Below are 24031 nucleotides of genomic sequence, written 5' to 3' on the forward strand. Positions count from 1 at the left end.
ATACTACTAAATATTTAACTCTAGCTTTAGGGGGCATCTAGGTGAAGTTAATTTGCTAATGCTCCCCAGCGTATATGCCCCTATGTTTATTGGCATTTAGAAGGGAAGAGGATGGAAGTGTCTTTGGGGGTTATGGTAGTTCCTGGACTAGACAAGATGTTACTCCCAAATAAAAGAATGGGGCATGATTAAAGTGAGATTCCTGAGGCTGCAGCCTAGAGGTAGAGTGGAATGGTAGCACTGTGGATGCCATTCACCCCAGTGAGCAAACAGGCTTTGGAAGAAAGTGACCTTGGTGAGTGGGTCAGATCAGAACAAGCAGCCCCCATCTACACTAATAAAAGAGAAACATGCAAATAAACCATCACTCCACTATGCCAAGCCATGCCCACCAGCCAATCAGGAGCAAGTATGCAAATTAACCCAACCAAGATAGCAGCCAGCACGAAGCTTGGAGCAAGCAGGAGGCTTGGATTGCCCCCTGTGATGAAGGAAGCCAAGCTTCCCACTTGCCCTGGCTGTTGCTGGCCTCTGCTCAAAGCTACAAAGTTTCAATTATAGGAGATAAATAAATCCTAGATATTCGCTTTCAACTGGCCCTGGCCTCTGCTCAAAGAGGCGCTGAAAAAAAAGAAAAAGAAAAAAAGGAGAAACTGGGACCTCAGTTGGGGGTGAGCAGGCAGACAATGGGGGTTAGTTGGAGGTGATCAGGACAGGGAGGGGGTGGAGTTTGGAGTGAGCAGACCAGCAGGAGGGCAGTTGGGGGTAAGCAGGCCAGTGGGGAGCAAAACTGGGGACAAGCAGGGGGTGGGGTGGGGAGGAGTTGGGGCAAGCAGGCCGGGGGGGGGGGGGGGTGAGTTGGGGTGAGCAGGCCAGTTGGGAGGGAAAGTGGGGACAAGCAGGCCAGTGGGGTGGGGTGGGGAGTTAGGGGCAAGCAGGCCAGTTGGGGATGAGCAGGCCTGCAGGCAGAGTGGTTAGGGGCAATCAGGCAGGCAGGCAGACAGATACGTGGCTGGAGCCAGCAGTCTTGGATTGTGAGAGGGATGTCCGACTGCCATTTTAGGCCCAATCCCTGTAAACTGGCAATAGGACATCCTTTGAGGAGTCCCAGATTGGAGAGGGTGCAGGCAGGGCTGAAGAACACCCCCACCCCAGTGCATGAATTTTGTGCACTATGCCACTAGTCTATAATAATAAAAGTAGAATATGCTCATTAGACCAGACAGCTGAACAGTGGAATAATTCTCCGGATGACCTTCCGGATGAAGCTGGGGCTGTAAGGGCCATGGCAGCCGGGGTTGTGAGGGCCAAGCCTCTTGCATGAATTTGTGCATTGAGTCTCGAGTATGTAATAAAAATGTAATGGTTTACCTGCTACATCAAGGATTAACTGTGGCTCCATTCCTTCAATGATGATGTTCTTAGGGGGTGCTGGCTAGAGCATAGAACCCCTTCAGTTCAAGGCCATTGTGTGGGTAGGTTTGGGTCCAGTGACCCTCTGGCCCAGGAACAGTCCTTCCAGTGGATGAACTTGCAGCAGAGGGTGCATGTTTTTTGAGGAGTCTCCATTCCCAGGGCACTCTCTTTTCCAGTATGCTACTTCGCCACGGAAATACCATTGCCCTTCTAATGCTTGTTGTAGTCCAGGGCCTGGGTAACCTGAGGTCATTCAGCTAATAAGTGAGCCTTTATTTCCATTTGGTGGCTTTTTGCTCTTCCTCTGCCCTGTCTTAATTGTTAAAAATACTGAAAGCAATTTTTACCAGTTGTTCAGTGGGGATCTGGGATTCCAAGCTAGTTTTTGGTAGCTTTCTCCTGATGTTTTGGGTGCCTGCTGGATAAAATGCAACCCCAGAAGTGCTCAGCCCTCAACAGATGAGGGTTGATGTTTGTATATTTTTGTAAGGCTTATATTAATTGCCCTTGAAAATCAGGTGAGGTTTTCATTCTTTCTTTGTCATAACTAACAGGATTAATAATACATTTTTTTCATTCCTCCTATAAGACAACTTAACAATTTGGGTTCAGTAGGTCCTTCCCTGTTTATCCCAGTTTGATAAATCTAATTAAGGTTCTGATCTGGGATTGTGTCTCCCTCTGATCAGTATATGTGATGTTAAGCATGATGATCAACTAATTCATCAGCATAAGCTCTTGCAGTTCCAGAAAAAATTGTAAATTATTTCAAGTTAAGTTGTAAATAAATTTACTAGGGTCTTCAGAAAAATGACCAAGTTTATTTTTGCAAAGGGCAAGGTTAGACATACAAAAGGGATCATTCACTAGGCCCTAGCTCCTTCACTAGGCCCTCCATTTGAGACTTCCCTCAGAGGTAACATGTTAAGAGTTCTGCTCCTGATAGAGGCAGGACTTTAAGCATGTGCCTTGTTCTGCAGCAGAAGAAGGATTAAACAGGCAGCTGTTTTTTGGGAGAGGCCTATTTGGAGGCCTGCATTTTGCCAGGGCTGTGAAGAGGGTATCTTCTAATTCATCTGACATTGTGGCAATACACATTCTACAAATTTTCCTTAAATATATATCTTGGTAAAGATTTATAAACATTTGATATAAGGTATTTCATTCCATTTGCTTCTTTATGCAAAACAAATAGCATTATAATCCGTTTGCTAGTCAGACTTCCCTCTCCCCACATTTGTATTGGTGCCAAGCTGTATTATAATACAAAAGAAAAATTAATCTTTTTCTTTTTAACATCTGAGGGTCAAATTTTTCTCAATTCTTTAAGATGCATCGCAGAGGTGAACCTTGTGATAATTGAATTTTGGTTTTCCACCTGAAATAGAATAGAGATCATAGGTCATCCCCATTTCTTCTCCTATGTCATTTCCACTGACTGCAGAAGGCATTCCTTCTCAGGCATGGGCTTCCAGAATTAACTAGTCTTACTTATAACTCAATTTCCTGGCTAGGATTTACCTGAGGATGTGTTGATCCCATGCCCTGAGAGTGGCCTTACCAATGACTGAAGCACTAGCTAGATGCCCTGGGAATGGATTTTATCCGACTCACACAAAGGACTCAACTCCATGACAGTCACCTGATCCCCTCCTAATGTCTCTATTCCCATTTATTTTTAAATCTCCTTTGCCTCAAACCCCTTCCTCCCTATACCATGGAAGGAGGTCTTATACCTTCCAAGAGCACTCCTATCCTCTTTAGGTGACAGTGCCACCAGTTAATGATCCATTTTTTTTCTGCCAAAGACCCTGCTAGAACAAAATTTGTAGTATTTCTAGTCCCACCAGCCATTGTAAAGACAGGACCCTTCTAATTCATTGCCTAATATTTTCATTACCTAAAAAAGTAAATAAATAAATACATGGCTTTTCAATATATTTGTCTACTGGAGTGTCTGAATACCTGCCATTTCTGCAGACTCCCCCAGTTTCATGGGTCCTGCAGAGCCATGCATAACAGTTGCCTGAATAGAGTGGGTAACCCTAGCTTTGTCATATCCAAGCAGGAAATTTAATGATATCCCCCAACTTTGGGTAAAGTTCAGTAGGACAACGCCAACATTCCTTGCTGTGCCTGTCAGACTTCTCAAGATATTTAACAAATTGTCTTTGGTTCTCAATGTTAGGTATTAGAGCTCAGAGTATATACATTAAGAAGGTCCCTTTATCCCATTTATTTCATAATTGGCACAGAACCAGGACCCTAATTAATGAGGTGGAGTAAAGGTGCCTGATAAGCTTGGCAATAACCTTAACATCTCAGTTTCAAATTGTTTGACCAAGGTGTCTTGCATTTGCCTCTGCTTACACAACAATAATAGCTGTTGGCTAATAGCTTCTGGCCAGTGTCTTTCTTTGAATTTTTAAGTAAACAAGATATTACTCCCTACCTAGGGTAATATCTTGCAAACTTGTGGGGTCCCCAATTAGACCTATATTGTACAACCCTGCATACCTAGCAAGTTCCTCCCCTGAAAGCCCTACAAAAAGAGTATAAATGCTGATAGAGAGGCCAAAAGCCTGATGAGGCAGAGAGGTTTGGCAGTTTAGTGGCTGAACAGTAGCTTAAAGTTATTATTTTAGCACTCATGTCTGCAAACAGATGGGCTAGTGATTAGATGCAGTGGGTCTCTGTATGCTGTTTCTGAGTGGCATTAACCTCTAGTCATCCCAAACACTTATATCTCTCTCAGTTTCTCTCCCAGCCATTTAAAATAACCAGGAGGCTCGGAGCACTGGGTTACCAACCCTTATATGTACATTCCCAGAGGAACCAGTCAGTTTATTCTAAGTGAAATGGAATTCTCTATGAGGCCCCTTCAAGTTTTACAATGCCCTTACTTAAGGGCATTCAAGACTCCAACCAGAATGAGTAATTGCCTTTTCTCTTTGGACCTAGGCAAGCCTAGGTACTTATTTTTTTCATTCATGTCTGTCAGCAGACATAACCTTATTCCAACTGCCAAATTCCTTATTCAATTGTTCCTCCCTATTTTCCTGAAGAAAACTAGCACACATGCATAAAGAGTTAATTGAGAACAAAACTTTTTGTGCTTCTGTGTCACCGTTAAAGTGATAGCAGGTGACTCGGCGATCCAAGTCATGGCAACAGAAAGATGCTATTGGAGAGCCTCCCAAGTCAGAGGGGGCACTTCCCTATTTGGCTCTTGTCATATTCATGAGAAAGAATTCAGATGAGTAACAGAAAGCAGTGTTGAAGCAAAGCAAGTGAATGTATTAAGGGATGCACTGGTCATACAGCACAAGCAGGCAATTCCACTAGTCTGAGCACCTCACCTGCTGGGGGTTTAAGAGTTTTATACTTTTCCCCCTATGGGTTTCAAGGTTCTCCTGCCAGGTAAACTACATTTCAAGGTCCCCCTTTTACATTGGTTGGCTTTTCCCAGAATTTATTATAATATCCTGTGATTTTAACTTGGCAGGTCCCAAAACTGCTGACTTCTTTGTTCCGTGGCTGAGATAAACTCTCTTTTTCCCCCTCTTCCCATTCTCCTGCCCTAGCAGCTGTCAATCCTGCCTAACAGAAGGGCTAAATATGTATTTAGTCATCAATAACCTCTACTAGCTCACATTTATTTTTAATTACTTAAATTATTTATTCAATCTTCAAGAATAGAAGTATGCAATACATTTTATAAAAGGGTCATTTAAAATTACATTAAAAAAAGACTCAGTATTTAAAGAGTTATGTTACACAAATCTATAACTCTTTTACTGCACCAGAAAAATGAAGCACTACTGAGTATTTTTTAACCAATACATTAGACTCCTTAAATCACTTATTAGGCATTTTTCTACCAGTAAGTCTGCACTCCTGGATCATGTGTTACAATAGGAGTAGACAGAGTGAACAAAGTAAACATATATAGTATATGAGGTTATGGGAAGCACTGTAGAGAAAAATTAATCAGAATAAAGGAGCTAGTTGGTGCTGAGTTTTGCATTGGGTCTTTCTGTTTCAGTTAGTGTCAAGGAAAGAAGGCCTCAGGACTCAATATTCTTAAAACATGTAATATCTCAAAGAAAGGTGATACAATTTCTGGATTATTTCAGGAAAGGGTTAGAATAAATTTTATAATTTTCTACAAAGTGTTAAAATTTAGAGAAGTAGAGAAACTATATGGTCAGTAATCACTTACTATTTGATATAGGGGAAAGGAAATAGGAATAAAATTCACAATAGTATAAAACATTATTTGTTGATCATGAGAGTTACTGATTAGGTCAGAAGTTATTGGGCACAAGACAAATAAAATTGCTTTGCTTTTTTGTAAGCTGAAATTGTTATGAAAAAGGAATAAAACAAGCAGGAGTTACAAAATAGCCACTTTACTGCAAATAATTATCCTATCTAATAAAAGGGAATATGGTAATTGATCCTAACACCATTGCAAAGATGGTGGCACTCACAGCCAATAAGGAGGGAATATGCTAATTGACTGCCCCACCCACAAAGATGGTAGTGCGTAGGGTTGGCCCTGAGGCACAGGCAAGCCTCAGATGGCGGCTGCCTAGCTGCCCAGCTGCCCAAGGCTGCCCGAGGCTCAGGTAACCAGGGCCAGCCAAGTCCTTCCCCTGATAGCTGGGTCACCTCTCACCCCTGAGGGCTCCCAGACTGTGAAAAGGGGCAGGCCGGGCTGAGGAACACCCCCTCCAGTGCATAAATTTTCATTCACCAGGCCTCTAGTACTTCTATAGATTTCTTCTGTCAAAAAATAAGTAGATTTTGTTTTGTCCCAGGAGCTGCATGAGTCTTGGAGACTAGAAAGATAAATTCAACCATGCAAATCCTGGTGTGCTCAGGCAGTTAGATGCAGACACACTTGCATATAGATAAAGAATTTACTCTGATTGGAGATATAGAAATACACAAAACAAGAAAACCAATTTTCCTACAGAATCTTAACTGTAGTGGGAATTCTCTTTAATCTTTAGAACAGGTCAATTGATAATTCAAAATCATTGCAGTTTTTATTTTCAAAATTTCTAGCAAAGATGAACACTTTTTCACTTCTTCATGCCTTCACTATGCTTCCCTTTGTGCAGATTTATTTTGCCATCAGTTTATTAGTCTTGATGTTTTCCTGTCTTCATTTCTTCTCTAGTGTAGCTCTCTCAGTGTGAATTCAGAAGAGAAGAAACAAATTAAAATTGGGCTTGTAGCTATGTTTATTTGAACTTTTTCCCCCACCCTTTTACAGAAAGACTTAAAAGAAATTACTATCTTCATTTGTGAATCTCACCTTTCTCTAAAATAATTGGTGTAGATCAAAGGAAATAGAACGATATGTGCAAAGTGATCAGCTGATAAGCATTTCTCCTTTCATTCACCTAGAAGGGCAGCTTTCTTGTTGGAAAGATCACAAGCAAGATTTATTTTCTCTTGATAGGCAGCCAGCTCCATTTTGGTAGAAAAGTTAGAGGAGAAAGTTTTATCTTCACAGTAGAATGGAATTGATGAAAAAAGCTCTTTGTTGTAAGAAATGGAGTGGAATATAATGGAGAAGGGAGGCAGACTGGGATATCTGTTTTTTCTTAAGTGGTTATAATTAAAGCCTTTCACACAATTGCTCAGTCAACCAGAAAAAGTTAATTTGTGAAATTCTATGTGTTTTTAACATCACAAATAAGCCTTGTAACCTTCTCTCTCCCCTTCACAAGAGGGAAGGGGAGATTGATCTCTCTCCCCTTCCCTCTTGTGAGACATGTTATCCTGCAACTTGGGTACTTGACTTTTTTAATAAACTAAATTGCTTCCTTCCCTCTTGCCAATTTCTTCTAAATATCAAGGGATTTTATGAAGAATTATGTCAGCTATTCTATATCTGTATAACAGTTATTGAACATAAGCAGTATCTCCATAAGACGTATCATATTCTAGAGTTGTGTATCAAATGAAGTAACTATAGTGATTCTTTCTTTAAAAAATCTTTATTGAAAGTATTACATATGTTCTCCTCCCCTCCCCCCCCCCCCCCATTAACCTCTTTCAGCCTGCTCTGGTCCCCCAACCCTCCAGGCCCTCCTTACCCTATTATCTGTGTCCACGGGTTATATATCTTACCTAATAAAAGAGAAACATGCAAATTATCCATTACTCCACTATGCCCACAGCCAATCAGAGTGAGTATGCAAACAAAGATGGAGGTTAATTTGCATATGCAGGCCAGGAGCTGCAGGAGGAGCATGAAGCCTGTTATGAGGGGAAGGGGGGCAGTGGAGGGAGCTACTGGCGTGGTGCTCCAGTCAGAAGCGAGAACTTCCATCTCCCGGGTTGACTGGGAGCAGGGATGTGCCAGCTCCAGGGAGGCTGGGGAACAGGGACTTGCTGGCTCCTGGGGGGCTGGCAGTGAAGCCAGGGGGAAAAAGGCCTATTCTTGCACAAAAATCATGCAATAGGACTCTAGTATATACATATAAATTCATTGATTGATCTCTCTCTCCTTCCCTCTCCCCTGCCTTCCCTCTGAAGTTCAACAGTCTGTTCATGCTTCCATGTCTCTGGGTCTATTTTTTTTTATCATTGGTTTATTTGGTTCATTAGATTCCACATACGTGTGAGATCATGTGATACTTACCTTTCTCTAACTAACTAATTTTGCTCAGCATAATATTCTCCAGGACCATCCATGCTGTTGCAAATGGTAAGAGTTCTTATTTTTAGTGTCACATAGTATTCCATTGTTTAAATGTACCATAATTTTTTTATCCACTCACCTGCTGATGGGCAATTAGGCTGTTTCCAAATCTTAGCTATTGTAAATTGCACTGCTATGAACATAGGGGTGCATATGTTCTTTTTGATTAATGTTTTGGGGTTCTTAGGATATATTCCCAGAAGTGAGATCACTGGGTCAAATGGCAGTTCCATTTTTAATTTTTTAAAATATATATTTTATTGATTTTTTTTTTTTTTTACAGAGAGGAGGAGCGAGGGATAGAGAGCTAGAAACGTTGATGAGAAAGAAACATCCACCAGCTGCCTCTTGCACACACCCCTACTGGGGATGTGCCCACAACCAATGTACATGCCCTTGACCAGAATTGAACTTGGACCTTTCAGTCTGCAGACCGATGCTCTATCCACTGAGCCAAACCAGTTTCGGCTCCATTTTTAATTTTTTGAGAAAACCCCATAATGTTTTCCAGTGACTTCACAAGCAGTGTACTAAGGTTCCCTTTTTCTCCACATTTGGCATTTGTTGATTTGTTTGTGATAGCCATTCTGACATGTGTGAGGTGATATCTCATTTTGATATGCATCTCATGACTAGTGACTTTCATGATTTTTTCCTATGCCTCTTGGCCTCCTGTGTGTCCACTTTGGAGAGGTGCTGATTTAGGTCCTTAACCGATTTTTTAAATTGGATTATTTGTCTTACTTTTGTTAAGTTGTATGAGTTTCCTATATATTTTGGAGATTAATCCATCATCAGATGTATCATTGGCAAATATGTCCTCACATGTAATGGGCTATCTTGTTGTTTTGTTGATTGTTTCTTTGGAAATACAGAACCTTTTTATTTTAATGTAGACCCATTTGTTTACTTTCTCCTTAATATCCCTTGTCCTGGGTGATGTATTGGTAAATATATTTATACAAGAGATGTCTGAGAGTTTCATGCCTATAGTTCTTCTAGGACAGTGGTCAGGAAACTGCAGCTCGTGAGCCACATGCAGCTTGAAGCCGTGGTTTGCTGTTCTTTTGACTAATGAGTTTGCCGACCACTGCTAGGGAAAAACACTTAAAAACATTTTAATAATGTACTAACGTCTTTAACCTGAGGTCAAAACTTCTGGGTAAGGGTAATGCCTTAGGAGTGGTCAGCAAACTCATTAGTCAACAGAGCAGCACTATTCTAGGACTTTTATTGTTTCATGTCTCACATTTAAGTTTTGTACCCATTTTGAGTTTATTCTTATGTATGGTGTAAGTTGGTGGTCTAGTTTCATTTTTTTTTTCATATGCCTGTTCAATTTTTCCAACACCATATATTGAAGAGACCACCTCTACTCCAATGTGTGCTCTTATCTCCTTTGTCAAATATTAATTGAGAATAATGGCTTTGGTCAATTTTCAAATTCTCTTTTCTGTTCCATTGATCTATATGTTCTAGTATCAGGCAGTTTTGAGAACAGTGGTTTTGAAGTATAACATGATATATGGTACTGTAATCCCCCCAACTTTGTTCTTCTTCAAGATTGGTGCAGCTATTCAGGGCATTTTTGGTTTCATATAAATTTTTGGAATGTTTGTTGTAGGTCTGTGAAATATTCCCTTGTTATTTTAGTAGGGATTGCATTGAATCTATAGGTTGCTTTGAGTGATATGGACATTATAATGATGTTAATTCTACCAATCCATAAACATTCTTCTACTTGCTTATATCTTACTCTTTCTCTTTCTTCAATGTCCTGTAGTTTCATAGTACAGGTCTTTTACCTCCTTGATTAAGTTTATTCCTAAATATCTTAATATTTTATTGCAATGGTAAGTGGTATTGTTTTTTAGTTTTTTTTTTTTTTTTTTTCTGAGAGTGCACTATCATATATAATAAAAGCCCAGTGACTGAAACTGCAGAATGACCAACGACCAACCAGTAGCTATTACGAGCACTGACCTAGACCTTGTTGTTGGCTCCCTGACAGCAGGGAAGAGGGAATATGTCTAAAGGAAATATGGCACAAAATACCTATAAAGCCAAATAAACCAGTGTTGGAGACAGAATGTATCTGAAGACCAACAATTGGTACAACATACCTCTGCAGACAAAAGGAAGTGGTGTTATCAACAGAAAATGTCTGAAGACCAACGATTGGCACAATGTACCTCTGAAGCTGAAAGAAAGCATTGTTGTCAGTAGAATGTATCTGAAGACAAACTATTGGCACAACATACCTCTGAAACCAACATTATTGACAGACTATATCTGAAGATCAACTATTGAGACAATGTACATTTGAAGCCGAAAGAAGCCTGTGACGTTGTTAGAATATATCTAAAGAACAGTCATCAACAAGTACAACCAATAGTGGTAGGAACTGCTGTAACAGCAAAAATGGAGTAAATGAGGATGCAATTATCAAACATAATTGTGGTGGAATGACTGTTACAAGTCAATTTTGCCTATCACTAAATTTCTCCAATGAAAAACCATTTGATGGAAAATTTACTCGATGTTGTAGCAAAGATAAATATTGTCCAAATGATATACATTTTCCAGAATACCTGGCATATTTTTAAAAATTAATTATAAACAAAGATTCTAACAGTAAAAAATTCATGGAAAATATTTGTTCAATACTTTTGCTTTTGTTTTAATGGGTGCAAATATTGCATCACAATCAGGATATGGGACATGCTGTTTTAGAATACACGGACAAGTGTATCACCATACTGGAACTTTATATCCTTTGGATGATGTTTCTCAGACATTTGCTCAACTCTATATTTTAGATATGGCTGAAGTGATGAGTAAAAGATTAGCAATGCCAGAAAACCAAGGTTACTCAGAAAGACTCATGATCAACATCAACAATCTCATGTGTGAAATAAATGAATTAACAAAATCATACAAGATGCTACATGAGGTAGAAAAGGAAGCCAAATCTGAAGTAGCAGGGACAGGTATTGCTACCACGGAAGTAACTGTCAATTAAATTCAATTGTAACAGTGACCCAGGTAGATATAAATCTCCCCATATAACTGAAGTCGCTGTCATATTCAGAAATGAAGATCAGAACCTCCTTCTGAAAGGGAGTTGCTCATTCATTGTAAACCAGAACCCAACAATCTGAATGCCACATTAGATACAATAATGTATTCTATTCTTTTTCCACATGGTGAAAACGACTTGGGAATGGATATTGCATTAAGACTCAGAGATGCCAAAGCCGGTTTGGCTCAGTGGATAGAGCGTCGGCCTGTGGACTGAAAGGTCCCAGGTTCGATTCTGGTCAAGGGCATGTACCTTGGTTGCGGGCACATCCCCGGTAGGAGTGTGCAAGAGGCAGCTGGTCGATGTTTCTCTCTTATCGACATTTCTAGCTCTTTATCTCTCTCCCTTTCTCTCTGTTAAAAATCAATAAAATATATATATATATATTTAAAAAAAAGACTCAGAGATGACAGTGTAATTGATAATAATCCTAGACAAAATGTAAGAACACGAGTCACACAAATGCAATATTATGGATTTCATCTCTCTTTCTGGGACACATGCAATCCTATTTTAAATGCAGGAAAATTAACTCAATAGTATATTGTCAATTCATATTAAAAAATTGAAGCCAACTAGATAAATTTCATTAAAGCAAACCAATCTAAGTTGAGAGTTTAAAAATATAGTGGTTTGATGGGTTATCTCACAATTAGATCTAAAAATGACAATGTGCCAATTGGTAAAAAAAAAAATACTTCTGTCATCTTTTGAGGGTAGTCCCAGAAATATGCTACAGCAATATCAGGATGCTACAGCAATTGTAATGAAGTGTGTCAAGCCCAATTTCAATCCAAAATGATCAGATATTACAAACAATTTACAACACTGGCAAAAAGTTGAAAACAGATTTGACTTGGTAGTCAGAGTTTTTAATATTAAGCTGAATGCTCTTTTAAATGATATATGTAAATTTGATTTATTTAGCAAAGTTACAGCTAAAATTCATGTCATTGAATTTCAGAAACATGGACTGCTTCATGCTCACATATTATTGATATTACATTGTGAATTCAAATTATGAGCAGAAGATGACATTTACCGCATAGTTAAGGCAGAAATTTCAGGTGAAGACAAGTATCCTCGACTTTTTCAAATTGTAAAATCAAATATGATACATGGACCATGTGGAATACAAAATCCAAATAATCCATGTATGGAACATGGAAAATGTTCAAAAGAATTTCAAAATCAACCTTTGGAAATATTGATGGATATCCCAAATACAAATGAAGATCTGGTAGCATGATGTCTATTAAAAATAAAGTTGTCTATAACACTCGGAGTGTCCCTTATGACCCATATTTATGCCTTAAATATAACAGTCATATAAAAGTTGAAGTTTGTGCATCCATTAAAAGTGCCAAATATTTATTTAAATACATTTATAAAGGGCACAATTGTGCAAATATTCAAGTTTTTGAAAAAAATATTATCAATCATAACAAAGTACAGGACTTCATTTACTCCAGATATGTGAGCGCTCCTAAGGCTGTTTGGAGATTTTTTGCAATGCAAATGTATGACTAATCTCACACAATCAAAAAATTAGTTATTCATTTGAAAAATGATCAGAATTTGTATTTTTATACTGATGATTTTGCTGAAGTAATAGATAGGGCTAAAAAGCATAACTCGACTTTGATGGCTTTGTTCTTATTGAATAGAGAAGATTCTGACATATGTAATTATTATTATTGAGAGATTCCACATTATGTGTTTAATAATTCTTTGTAGAGAAAATGCCAAAAGGACAGGGATAAAGTATTAGGTAGACTGTTCACTGTGAGCTTTAAAGAACCAGAACAATATTATCTTGGACTTTTGCTTCTTCATGTAAAAGATACGATAAGTTTTGCTGATCTGTGAACTGTAGGAGGTGTAATTTATTATACATTTAATGAAGCTGCTAACAGAATCATTAATTGACAACACTATCGGGAAAGATACGATTGATGATGAAATCTTTCTTACTATGCCAAAACAATTGTGGCAACTTTTTGCATATATATAATATCCTTCTGACAAATTATGGGATGAAAATAAACCTCATTTTATTGAAGATTTTTATTGGAAATTACACTGAAGAGAAGGTGCCTGAGTGAACTGTAAAATGCATGTTAATGAAATTCAAGAAGTATTCACATTGCATGGAATGAAATGTTCGCATTTCAAATTTTCAAACTATATTAATGAATACAATTACATGTGATGAATCCTATGACAACAGGCAGAGGTTTTGATAAATTCTCTGAATGAACAGTTGGCAGCCTTTCAGATTATAATTTACATCACCGAGGCTCAAACTGTACACCCCAAATGCTTTTTCTTGGATGGTCTAGGTAGTAGTGAAAAACATATCTTTATAAAGTTTTAATAGATTATATTAGAGGTTTTACCCATGGATTGTTGATGTTGATCATGAGTCTTGTAGCATCTACAGAAATTGCTGCAAATTTATTTCTCGATGGAAGAACCTTTCATTCCCAATATAAATTACCAATTCCATTAAATGAAACTTCAATGTCTAGACTTGATATACAAGAGTGAAGTTGCTAAAACCATTAAAAAGGTCCAACTTCTCATTATTGATGAGTGCACAATAGGATCCAGTTATGCTATAAACATGACTTAGGCAGATTACTAAGAGAAATTACGAATTTGAATATTGCATATGGTGAGAAAGTTCTCCTTATTGGAGATGATTTTTGACAATGTCTCAGTATTGTGCCACATGCTATGCAATCAGCCATAGTACAAATGAGTTTAAAGTATTGTAATGTTTGGAGATATTTCAGAAAGTTGTTTCTTTTTTTTTTTTTTAATATATTTTATTGATTTTTTACAGAGAGGAAGGGAGAGAGATAGAGAGCTAGAAACATCGATGAGAGAGAAACATCGACCAGTTGCCTCTTGCACACCCCGTACTGGGGATGTGCCCGCAACCAAGGTACATGCCCTTGACCGGAATCTAACCCGGGACCTTTCAGTCCACAGACCGACGCTCTACCACTGAGCCAAACCGGTTTCGGCAGAAAGTTGTTTCTTAAAACAAATAGGAGATCAGATGATTCTAGTTATAGCAAATGGTTAGTAAAACTTGGAGATTACATACTTGGTAACAGTTTTCATTTTAGAAATGGATATTATTGAAATAACACATGAAATGATTTGTAACGGATCTATTATTGAAGCTACCTTTGGAAATAGTATATCTATAGGTAATATTAAAAATATATCTAAACATGCAATTTTTTGTCCAAAAAATGAGCACATTCATAAATTAAATGATGAGATTTTGGATATACTTGAGGGAGATTTTCACACCTATTTGAGTGATGATTCCAATAGATGATGTCGAAAAGGAAAATTTTCCCATCAAAATTTTTAATAGTATTACTCCTTCGGGAATGCTGTGTCATAAATTAAAATTGAAAGTAGGTGCAATCATCATACAACTGAGAAATCTTAATAGTAAATGGGGTCTTTGTAATGGCACTAGATTTATTATCAAAAGACAAGGGGCCCAGTGCATGAATTTGTGCACCTTTGGAGGAACTGTGGGCATGAGGTTGAGGAGGGCACAAGGGTGGGTCTCAGATCATCTCCAAACCCCTGTTCACCCCTCCCCTCACAGTCCCATGTCCCCTGTCTGCTGACAGCCCTGCTCCAGTCTCCACCACTCCCATGTGATGAAGGTGCTGAGCAATTGGGGCCAGTGCCATCAGAGTGGCGGCTGCTGCTCCAATTGCCCCTCAGGATCTTGGGAAGGTGGAGAAGCCCTCAGGGGTGATCAGGGCTGGCAGCCACTGCTCAAACCCACTGATGGCACAGAGTGGTTGGGACTGGCACTGGGAGCCAGTAGCAGGTGAGAGCAGTTGCTCCGGCCAGCTGTGGGTGTGAGTGGGCTGGCACCAGAAGTGGGTGTTAGAGCAGCTGCCAGCCCTAATCACTCCTCAGGAGTGGGGGGAGGTGGAAAAGCCCTGAGGGGCATTTGGGGCCAGGAGCTACCACTTGTGCCTGCTGATGGTGCCAAGTGATCTTGGCTGGTGCCAGGCGCTGGTAGCCAGTGGGAGCTGCAGCTCCAGTGCTGGCAGCAGGTGTGAGTGCCAGGTGGGACTGTGGTGTGTGGGAGCAAAGAATTTTCAGTAACCACCTGAGGCTCAGCCTGATGACAGCGACTGGTGTCCAGTCTGGCGCCCCTGCTGACCTACTCCACCATCCTGCGGTGTCTTACATCTGTCATGTTCCCCGTGCTCCCCCTGGTTGACAGCACATGTCATAGTGACTGGTTGTTCGGTTGTTCTGCCATTCAGTCTATTTGCATATTAAGGTTTTATATACATAGATTGTGACCTAACATAACTGAAGCTGAATTATTAACAGAATCCACAGAGGAGAGGTTATTCTGATTCCAAGAATTGATTTGTACCTGTCTGACACTGGCCTCCCATTTAAATTAATTCCAAAATGTGATGTCAGCATTTGCCATGACAATTACAATATCACAAGGACAAACTCTAGACAGAGTAGGAATATCCCTACCTAAACCCATTTTTGGACATGGTCATTTATATGTTGCTTTATCTCAAGTTTGAAGAGTGTGTAATGTTAAAGTTGTAAATACTTCATTACAAGGGAAATTAGTCAAGCACTCTGAAATTGTTTTTACTATTAATATGGTATACAGGGAGATATTAGAATAAGTTTAATAAATTTATCGGTCATTTTTGTATCAATGTTTTTATATCATGTTTTTGTATTATGCTTTTGATGTTGTTATGTTGTCATTGTGTATTGATTAATAAATTTATATATTATTTTCATATACATTTTACTAATTTTCTTTAATCTCTGACATTTCAATTACAGAGAAAGGGTGAATAGTGATATTAAAGTATTTATCCTAATTAATTCCCTTTCAATGTGCATGAATTTGTGCACTGGGCCACTAGTTGGTATATATAATGCCATGGATTTTTGCATGGTAATTTGGTAGTCTTCTACATTTCCAAATTCATTTGTTAAATCTGGTGGGGGTTTTTATGGGGTCTTTAGGGTTTTCTATATACAATATGTCATGTCATCTATGAATAATAAGACTTTTACTTCCTCCTTTCCTATTTGGATGCCTTTTTTTTTTCTTTTCTTTTTTTTTCTCGTCTGATTGCTATGGCCAGGAGTTCCAAAGCTATGTTGGACAAGAGTTGTGATAGAGGGCATCCCTGTCTTGTTCCTGTTCTTAGGGGAAATTGTTTTAGTTTTTGCCCATTGAGTATGATGTTGGCTATAGGTTTGTCATATATGGCCTTTAGTATGTTGAGGTATTATCCCTCTATTCCCACTTTGCTAAAAGTTTTTATCAAAAAGGGTATTGGATTCTGTCAAATGCTTCTTCTGTATCAATTGATATGATCATGTGATTTTGTCTTGCAATCTTTTTATGTGCAATATCACATTTATTGATTTGAGAATATTATACCATCCTTGCATTCCTGAAATAAATCCAATGTGATCATAATGTATGACCTTCTTAATGCATTGCTGGATTTGATTTGCTAAAAATTTTGTTGATTTTAGCATCTATGTGCTCTTTCTTTGTCATATCTTTGTCTGGTTTTGGAATTAGGGTAATGCTGGCCTCATACACATAGTTTTGAAGTGATCCTTCCTCTTACATTTTTTGGAATAGCTTGAGGAGAATATGAATTAGTTATTCTTTGAATATTTGGTAAAACTACCCTGTGAATTCATCAGAACCATGGCTTTTGTTTGCTAGGAGTTGTGAGTGTGTGTGTGTGTGTGTGTGTGTGTGTGTGTGTGTTTTATTACTGCTTCAATTTCATCAGTAGTTACTGGCCTATTCATGTTTTATGATTCTTTCTGATTGAGTTTTGGAAGGTTGTATTTTTCTAGGAATATGTCCACTTTGTCCAGGATGTCCAATTTGTTGGAATAAATTTGTACTTAGTATTTTTTATGTTCCTTTGCATTTCTATGGAGTCCGATGTTACTGCATCTCTTTAGTTTCTAATTTTGCTTGTTTGGGTCCTCTCTCTTTGTTTCTTGGTGAGTCTGGCTAGAGGTTCATCATGTTGCATTATTAAAGTAGTCTTGGAATTTTTAAGGTCATTCATTCACAAATTTGGTGCTTTAAATTTTTGTTTTCTAGGTGGAAACAAGTTAACCAAGCAGCATTTTCACCTGAATTGGGCATGGATCTCCTTTGAAAAGGAATATTACCTGATCAATGAGGACTCCAAATTTATAGATGTTATTATTAAACGTAGAGGTTACTTGGGAGATACTTCATTTATAAGTAAGTTTAATTTCCACTTCTGTCACAAAATCCCAGTGTTCTAGCAAAAGTTCAAAATTTTATAATGATTAAAATATTTTTTGTTTACTGCTCTAGTTTTAAAGATTAGGGAGATGTTGACATTTAAATGTCCTTTAACTGCTAAAGAAAAACATGCCAAAAGTTTTTAAAAAAAATATATTTTATTGATTTTTTACAGAGGAAGAGAGAGGGATAGAGAGCTAGAAACATCAATGAGAGAGAATCATTGATCAGCTGCCTCTTGCACACCCCCCACTGGGGACGTGCCCGCAACCAAGGTACATGCCCTTGACCGAAACCAATCCTGGGACTCTTCAGTCCGCAGGCTGACGCTCTATCCACTGAGCCAAACCGGTTTTGACAATGCCAAAAGTTTTATGTCAAGGCTAAATCATCAAGACAAAGACTGTAAAAATAAGAAATATGAGTTAAAATATATACCAACAGAAAAGTTTTAAATACTAATCATTTGCTGCATTGCCCTTTGGAATGAAGCAGAGTCAAAAGCAATTTTCTAAAACTCCACTTCAAGCTCACATTCAATTTCATGTAAGTGTAAAGTAGGTATTTTAACCAATAAGTATATTGGTAATTTTAGGCAGTAATATAGTTGGCACAAAATATTTGGTATATTGATAAAAAAAAATAATAGCACCCAAGTAATTATGTATTTTCTGTACCATATTATATATATTTTCAGTCTAGATATATATATAGACTGATAGAATGTTCATAGACAAAAGAACTTTTATTGAGTGAAAGTATCAACTAAGATACGAATCTAGAAAAATTTTGGCAGAATAAAAAGTTGTAATTGTGTTTATGTCTTCAAAACGCTATTTGAACATTTTAATGGTCTATAAGTTAAAATGCTTTAAATTAGGGGTGTTGAACTCAATCAGAGAAGGGGCCAAAATCTAAAATCCAGCCTAAATCTCGGGCCGAATGGTTTACTGAACAGTCATAAACTGTCATTGTGATGGAAACGCAGCAGAGTGCAGTGATGACAGCGCGGTGTGGGCCACATTGCAAGGCCTGGCAGGACGGATTTGGCCCGCGGGCCTTGTGTTTGACACATGTGCTTTAAATAGTAGATCCCCATCCACACACATGAGCACACACATACATACATCCTTGCCACAGTCATAGTTCTCACCTGCTCCCCATAATTTCCCCTGATGTTTACATGCTGGATAATATCCTGTAATTTAAAATATACTCTTTGTTTTATAGTTTTAGAAGAGGGGTTTTCACACTATGCTCATCTAATTTACTTCTTTTCAAAGAGAAAGGGACAGGGAGAGAGAGATAGAAACATCAATGATAAGAGAGAATCATTGATTGTCTGCCTCCTGCATGCACCCAGCCAGGGAGTAAGCCTGCAACCCCAGGCATATTCCCTGACCATGAATCAAACCGTAACCTCCTGGTCCGTGGGTCAATGCTGAACCACTTAGTCATATCAGCTGGGGTCTGCTGACCTTTTATTTAAGGTTACTCTGAATCTAGGTGGGGTTGGTCTGCCTGCAGTGCTATTATTCTGCAGCAAAGGCAACTTTGCTTCCATCTTCTTTATTGCATGTGCCTCTTCTTAAGTTGTCATTTATACTCTGTGTTTAACCTTCCTAGAGCATAGTGAATGCTTTATTGCTCTCTTTTTTAGAAGCATGTTCTCTCTATACACACACACACATGTTCTGCAGAACAAGAATATGGTCCTGTCTTTCTTTTTGTCAATGAGAAATTAATCTTCACTGTGCTTTGTGCTTAGAAATAAATCAGAGCAAAATCAAAGGAATAACTAGAATGCTGCCTTACTTAAGAATTCTTTATAATTCCTTCAGTTATTTGCATTTTACTTGAATTCCCACTCCTGAGTTTATTTACTTATTCACTCACAAGTAGCTCATTGTAGCAATGGGAATGTTAATAGTTGAAAAATATTTTTAAGCAATATTTTCAGATTTTTTCTCTCCATTGCTTTTTTTTAAAAGCTGAATGTTAAAATGTCAAACAGGAGTCTTTTTTTTCTTGTAAAGTTATTTTTCTAATGCACTAATATTTTCTATGTGAGATCAACACCAGCAATTTTACAAAGGTTTTATAACTCTGCTTGGTTAACCTTACATGTTAATTAGTAACCTAAGGAGATAGAAAGTTGGAAAGACTTTTATGTGCAGCCCATACCCATGAATCCTGGGAGATAGTAATAGATTGTTGCTAGAACTGGAAATGAAAGTCAAATTAAAGTGAAGGGTAATCTTGTAGGAGCTCTACAATGAGTATGTTTTATGTTACTGTTCTGTGACCTCCACTTTTACTTATGGACTTTTAGAAGTAGATATTTTGCATTATAGCTAAAAGCAAAATATCACTTATTTTCAGGAACACAGTAAATTATAAATTACATGAAATTTATACATGTATTTTTTCATAAGTGAGTATACATTTATTAGCCATTAATAAATGTATAATTCATTTCACAAAAATGATTTGCATCAAGAATTTTATTGCCAACAGTTATAGAACATTTATACTTATAAAAAGGTAATATGCTAATTAGACCGGGAGACCTTCAGGAAGACCGGCAATTGGGGGCCGGGAGGCTAGCTGGGGAGGGCAGCAGGGGGCAAGAAGGCAGTAGGGTGAGGCCGGCATGGGTGAACAGCTGCAGGCAAGCAGGCCAGAAGGCAGAGTGGTTAGGGATGATCAGACAGGCAGGCAGGTGAGCAGTTAGGAGCCAGTGGTCCAGGATTGCGAGAGGGATGTTCGACTGCCTGTTTAGGCCCACAGGGAATCAGGCCTAAACAGGCAGTTGGACATCCCCTGAAGGGTTCTAGATTAGAGAAGGTGCAGGCCAGGCTGAGGGACACCCCCCTATGCATGAATTTCATGCACCAGGCCACTAGTTTGCTAATAAAAGGTATTTCATTAAGCACATTGAATACTTTTATTTTTTTACTCCTTATAACAGCCCTCTATTCATTAAAACAATTAATGTTTTATTGAGTGCTTATTAAATGCCTGAAACTTTATTAAGTTATGCACTATGAAGTGATAATAATGATTGTTAACATTTATTGGGTTCTTATTATAGGTCAGGCACATAATTCTCAATAACTTACATAGGTAACCTCATGAGAAGAATGTCTTTATATCCCTTATCACACAGATAAGGAAATAGAAAGGTTTTATGCCCATTATTCACAAAATGATTTGCATCAAGAATTTTATTGTCACCAGTTATAGAACATTTATACTTATAAAAGGGTAATATGCTAATTAGACTGGGAAACCTTCAGGGAGACCGGCACAGCTACTAAGGGGCAGAACTGAGGTTGGCTCCAGAGCTGACTCTCTCAACTATGACATATCGTGCTCTTAAATTGTCTACAATGAGGTAGTTAATAATTTGCCTATGATCCCAAAGCCTCCATGTGGCCAACGTATGATAAAAAATCAATTCATTCCAAATGTATCTTACATAACCTCCATGCCATTTTTTTTCAGACCAGACAAAAAGACTGAGTGTTAGCATCACTTAGTATATAAAGTAATATGTTTTGTTTTATTATTAATACTAGAATTCTTAAAAGCATACATTTAAACAATTTATAAGCTTTTTAATTTCCAGAGTTTTTTTGCCCCATCTAATAATATAATTTACTATATATATGGTTTACCCGCTAAATATGTTTTATGGACAAGGAAAGGCATTGTTTTGACATTGAGTATGCTTGACTGTCTCATCTACCACAGTAGATTAAAGTATGGACTAATACATTTCCTCCAGAATCTATACATCATTTCTTCATCCTTTATTAAAATGGGGCACCTATTTTACATAGAATCTTGTGGAGATATGAGGTATGTAGTATGTGTCTACCCATCCTTAGATTTTAATGCACATAGATTTACCTGGGGATCTTGCTAAAATGTTGATTCTGACTCAGTATGTCTGGGGTAGGGCTGAAACTGCATTACTAACAATCTCCAAGATGTTGCTCATGCTGCTGGTCCATGGACCATACTTTAAGTAACAAGATAGACTAGCACTGCCCTCATAGTAAATACTATGTGTTATTATAAAAAGGGAATCTTTATTTTTCACCCAAAGCAAATTTAGCATTCGATCATAGAAATTCTAATACAAATTTAGCTTAAAGAATACTACTATTTAGTAAGCCCTAGGCTGGTGTGAGTCAGCTATTAGAGCAAGCATGTCAAACTCAAAGGCTAACACGGGCCAAATAAATGAGGCATTGGGCCTGCAGGTGGTGAGTTTGACATGCTTTGATTAGAGCATTGGCCTGAGTACTGGCAGGTCCAGGTTTGATTCCTGGTCAAGGGCATGTACCTGAGTTGCAGATTGGTTACTGAGCCAGTTGGGACTCATGCAGGAGGCAACCAGTCAATGTGCCTCTCTCACATTGATGTTTCTCTCTATTCCCTCTTCATCCCTCCCTTCCACTCTCTCTCAAAATCAATGGAAAAACCTTGGGTGAGGATTAACATATATATATATATATATATATATATACATATACACACACACACACACACACACACACACACACACACACCCCACAATGGGGCAAGAGTAGAATAGAATCATAAACACCTCCAGTGGAATATTTCCATTGTAGGAGCCACACCCAATTATCCATTTCATGGAATAAGAATGGGGTCTACTTTACAGTACACAATCAAGTGATGTACAAAAAATTAACATGGAAAACTTTAATAATTCAACTGAAAAATGAAACTAAGATAGTGATTTTATGATTCTGTGAAGGTATTGGCACAAGAGATGGGACTGCAGAAAAAGACAAAGATTTCAAAGGTAAAGCACAGAAACAAGTGCAGTTCAACCCAGGCCAGACCAAGGCCACATGGAAAGTGCACATCATGAGTGATGAGCAACATGAACAGTCTGAGACCTTCCAGGTGGTTCTCTCAGAACCAGTGCTGGCAGCTCTGGAATTTCCCACGGTGACCACAGTGGAGATCATTGACCCAGGAGATGGTAAGAGCTGTTGTCAACTTGTGTTCCTGCTGTTAGTTGAGTTTTTATGATAAAATACTTTATAAAGAAAGTTTTAAATTCAATGTTTGGGCTTTCTGTAGAGAGAATTTTTTAGATTAATGTTTTAATAGTCTTAGATATGCTGATGAAAGAGGGAATGCAAAAATTAATGAAGGGAAGCTATATATTTTCAAGTAAATGGGGTTAGGAATGGATTGGAGGGGGCCGATGAGGGGAAAAGGTGGACATATGTAATACTTTCAACAATAAAGATTTTTTAAAAAGAAAATACTAAAAAATAATTATAGGATTGTCAACATGCTATAATTTTATCCTTTAGAGCCCACATTATTTATCTCATTTTTCTTAAGTTAATTCATTAATTTTTAAGTTTTTTAAATGTCTTAAAATATCTTTTAAATAATTAGTTTAAGAATTAGACCATTTTTAAATTGATTTGTTCTCCATATTGAACTTAATTTTTTCAAGTTTCTTTCATATATTCACCAGCCAAAAATTTTTATTTGGCTATACATTTCTAGATTTATTACATAATACCCACTCAACCCACTCCAACCTCTTGGTGTTTTACATCATTGTTCTTAATCTTTAATAGATTATGTTTCTTGTCAATGCACACCCTTGGCTAATGTTGGTAGAAATAAGCACCATTGCTCTTATGTTTAATTTGACCTTTTCCCTCCTCCTGCTATATGTCTACAGTCTTAACTTGCCTCAATTCAGTCAGAAAAAAAAAAAAAAAGAAAAAGAAAAAAAAAAAGGTAGAATGGCTTTTTGAAGGCTGGCATTTATAAAAAGCTTGGAAAGACTCTTCTAGAGCTGAACTCCTGTCAGACACCAGATGTGACTTTCTTTTAAACTGCCAGCTTACTTTATTTAATCAGTCAGAAAACTCTTATTAGTAAATGTTCTATGAAGAAAAAATTTACTGAATACATGAAATGGAGACGTATGTGGAAATCTCTGGGTTAAAAGACTGAATAATTAAAGAGAAAAAATAAGAGAACTGAAGCTCTCTGGCTCTATCTCTTTAACATTTCTGCCTTTAGTAAATATGAAGTTCAATTCATTTATAATTTTCATTAAGAAACATTTAGCATTAATTTTACCTGTGTTAACTAGTAATAAATAATTAAATTTTCTTCTGTTTCTGAGTTTTGGTTAAGTCCTTGCTTAATAGAGCTTCTGTCTTTTTAAAAAGCCCATGACAGCTTTAATTCATATAAACTGGCTTATTTGTTAGTTCGTTTAAAGTCATTTCTTGATATTTTATTTTTCAATTGGTATAATTGTCATACTTTACTATAAGGAATAAGACACTTAAACTCATCTGTGCCTTCCTGTTTATAAGGGCAGAGCAACACCCTATATCAATAATAGGTCTGAGAAGTGGGATATTAAAAACATTTAGACATTTTATTTTAT

At 37.7% G+C, this 24031-nt stretch overlaps 1 protein-coding gene across 2 annotated transcripts in view; it reads left to right on the top strand.

Moving 5' to 3' along the window:
• FREM2 (FRAS1 related extracellular matrix 2) overlaps window positions 1-24031 on the top strand; it is a 301513-nt gene that overhangs the window by 135728 nt on the left and 141754 nt on the right. For both annotated transcript variants that reach the window (XM_036454946.1, XM_045588592.1), the window contains exons 3-4: window positions 17392-17538; window positions 22355-22585. In XM_036454946.1, coding sequence (XP_036310839.1) covers window positions 17392-17538; window positions 22355-22585 — 378 coding nt within the window. The remainder of the gene's footprint in view (window positions 1-17391; window positions 17539-22354; window positions 22586-24031) is intronic.

This window comes from Pipistrellus kuhlii, unplaced genomic scaffold, assembly GCF_014108245.1.
Source record: "Pipistrellus kuhlii isolate mPipKuh1 unplaced genomic scaffold, mPipKuh1.p scaffold_m20_p_3, whole genome shotgun sequence".
NCBI lineage: Eukaryota > Metazoa > Chordata > Mammalia > Chiroptera > Vespertilionidae > Pipistrellus > Pipistrellus kuhlii.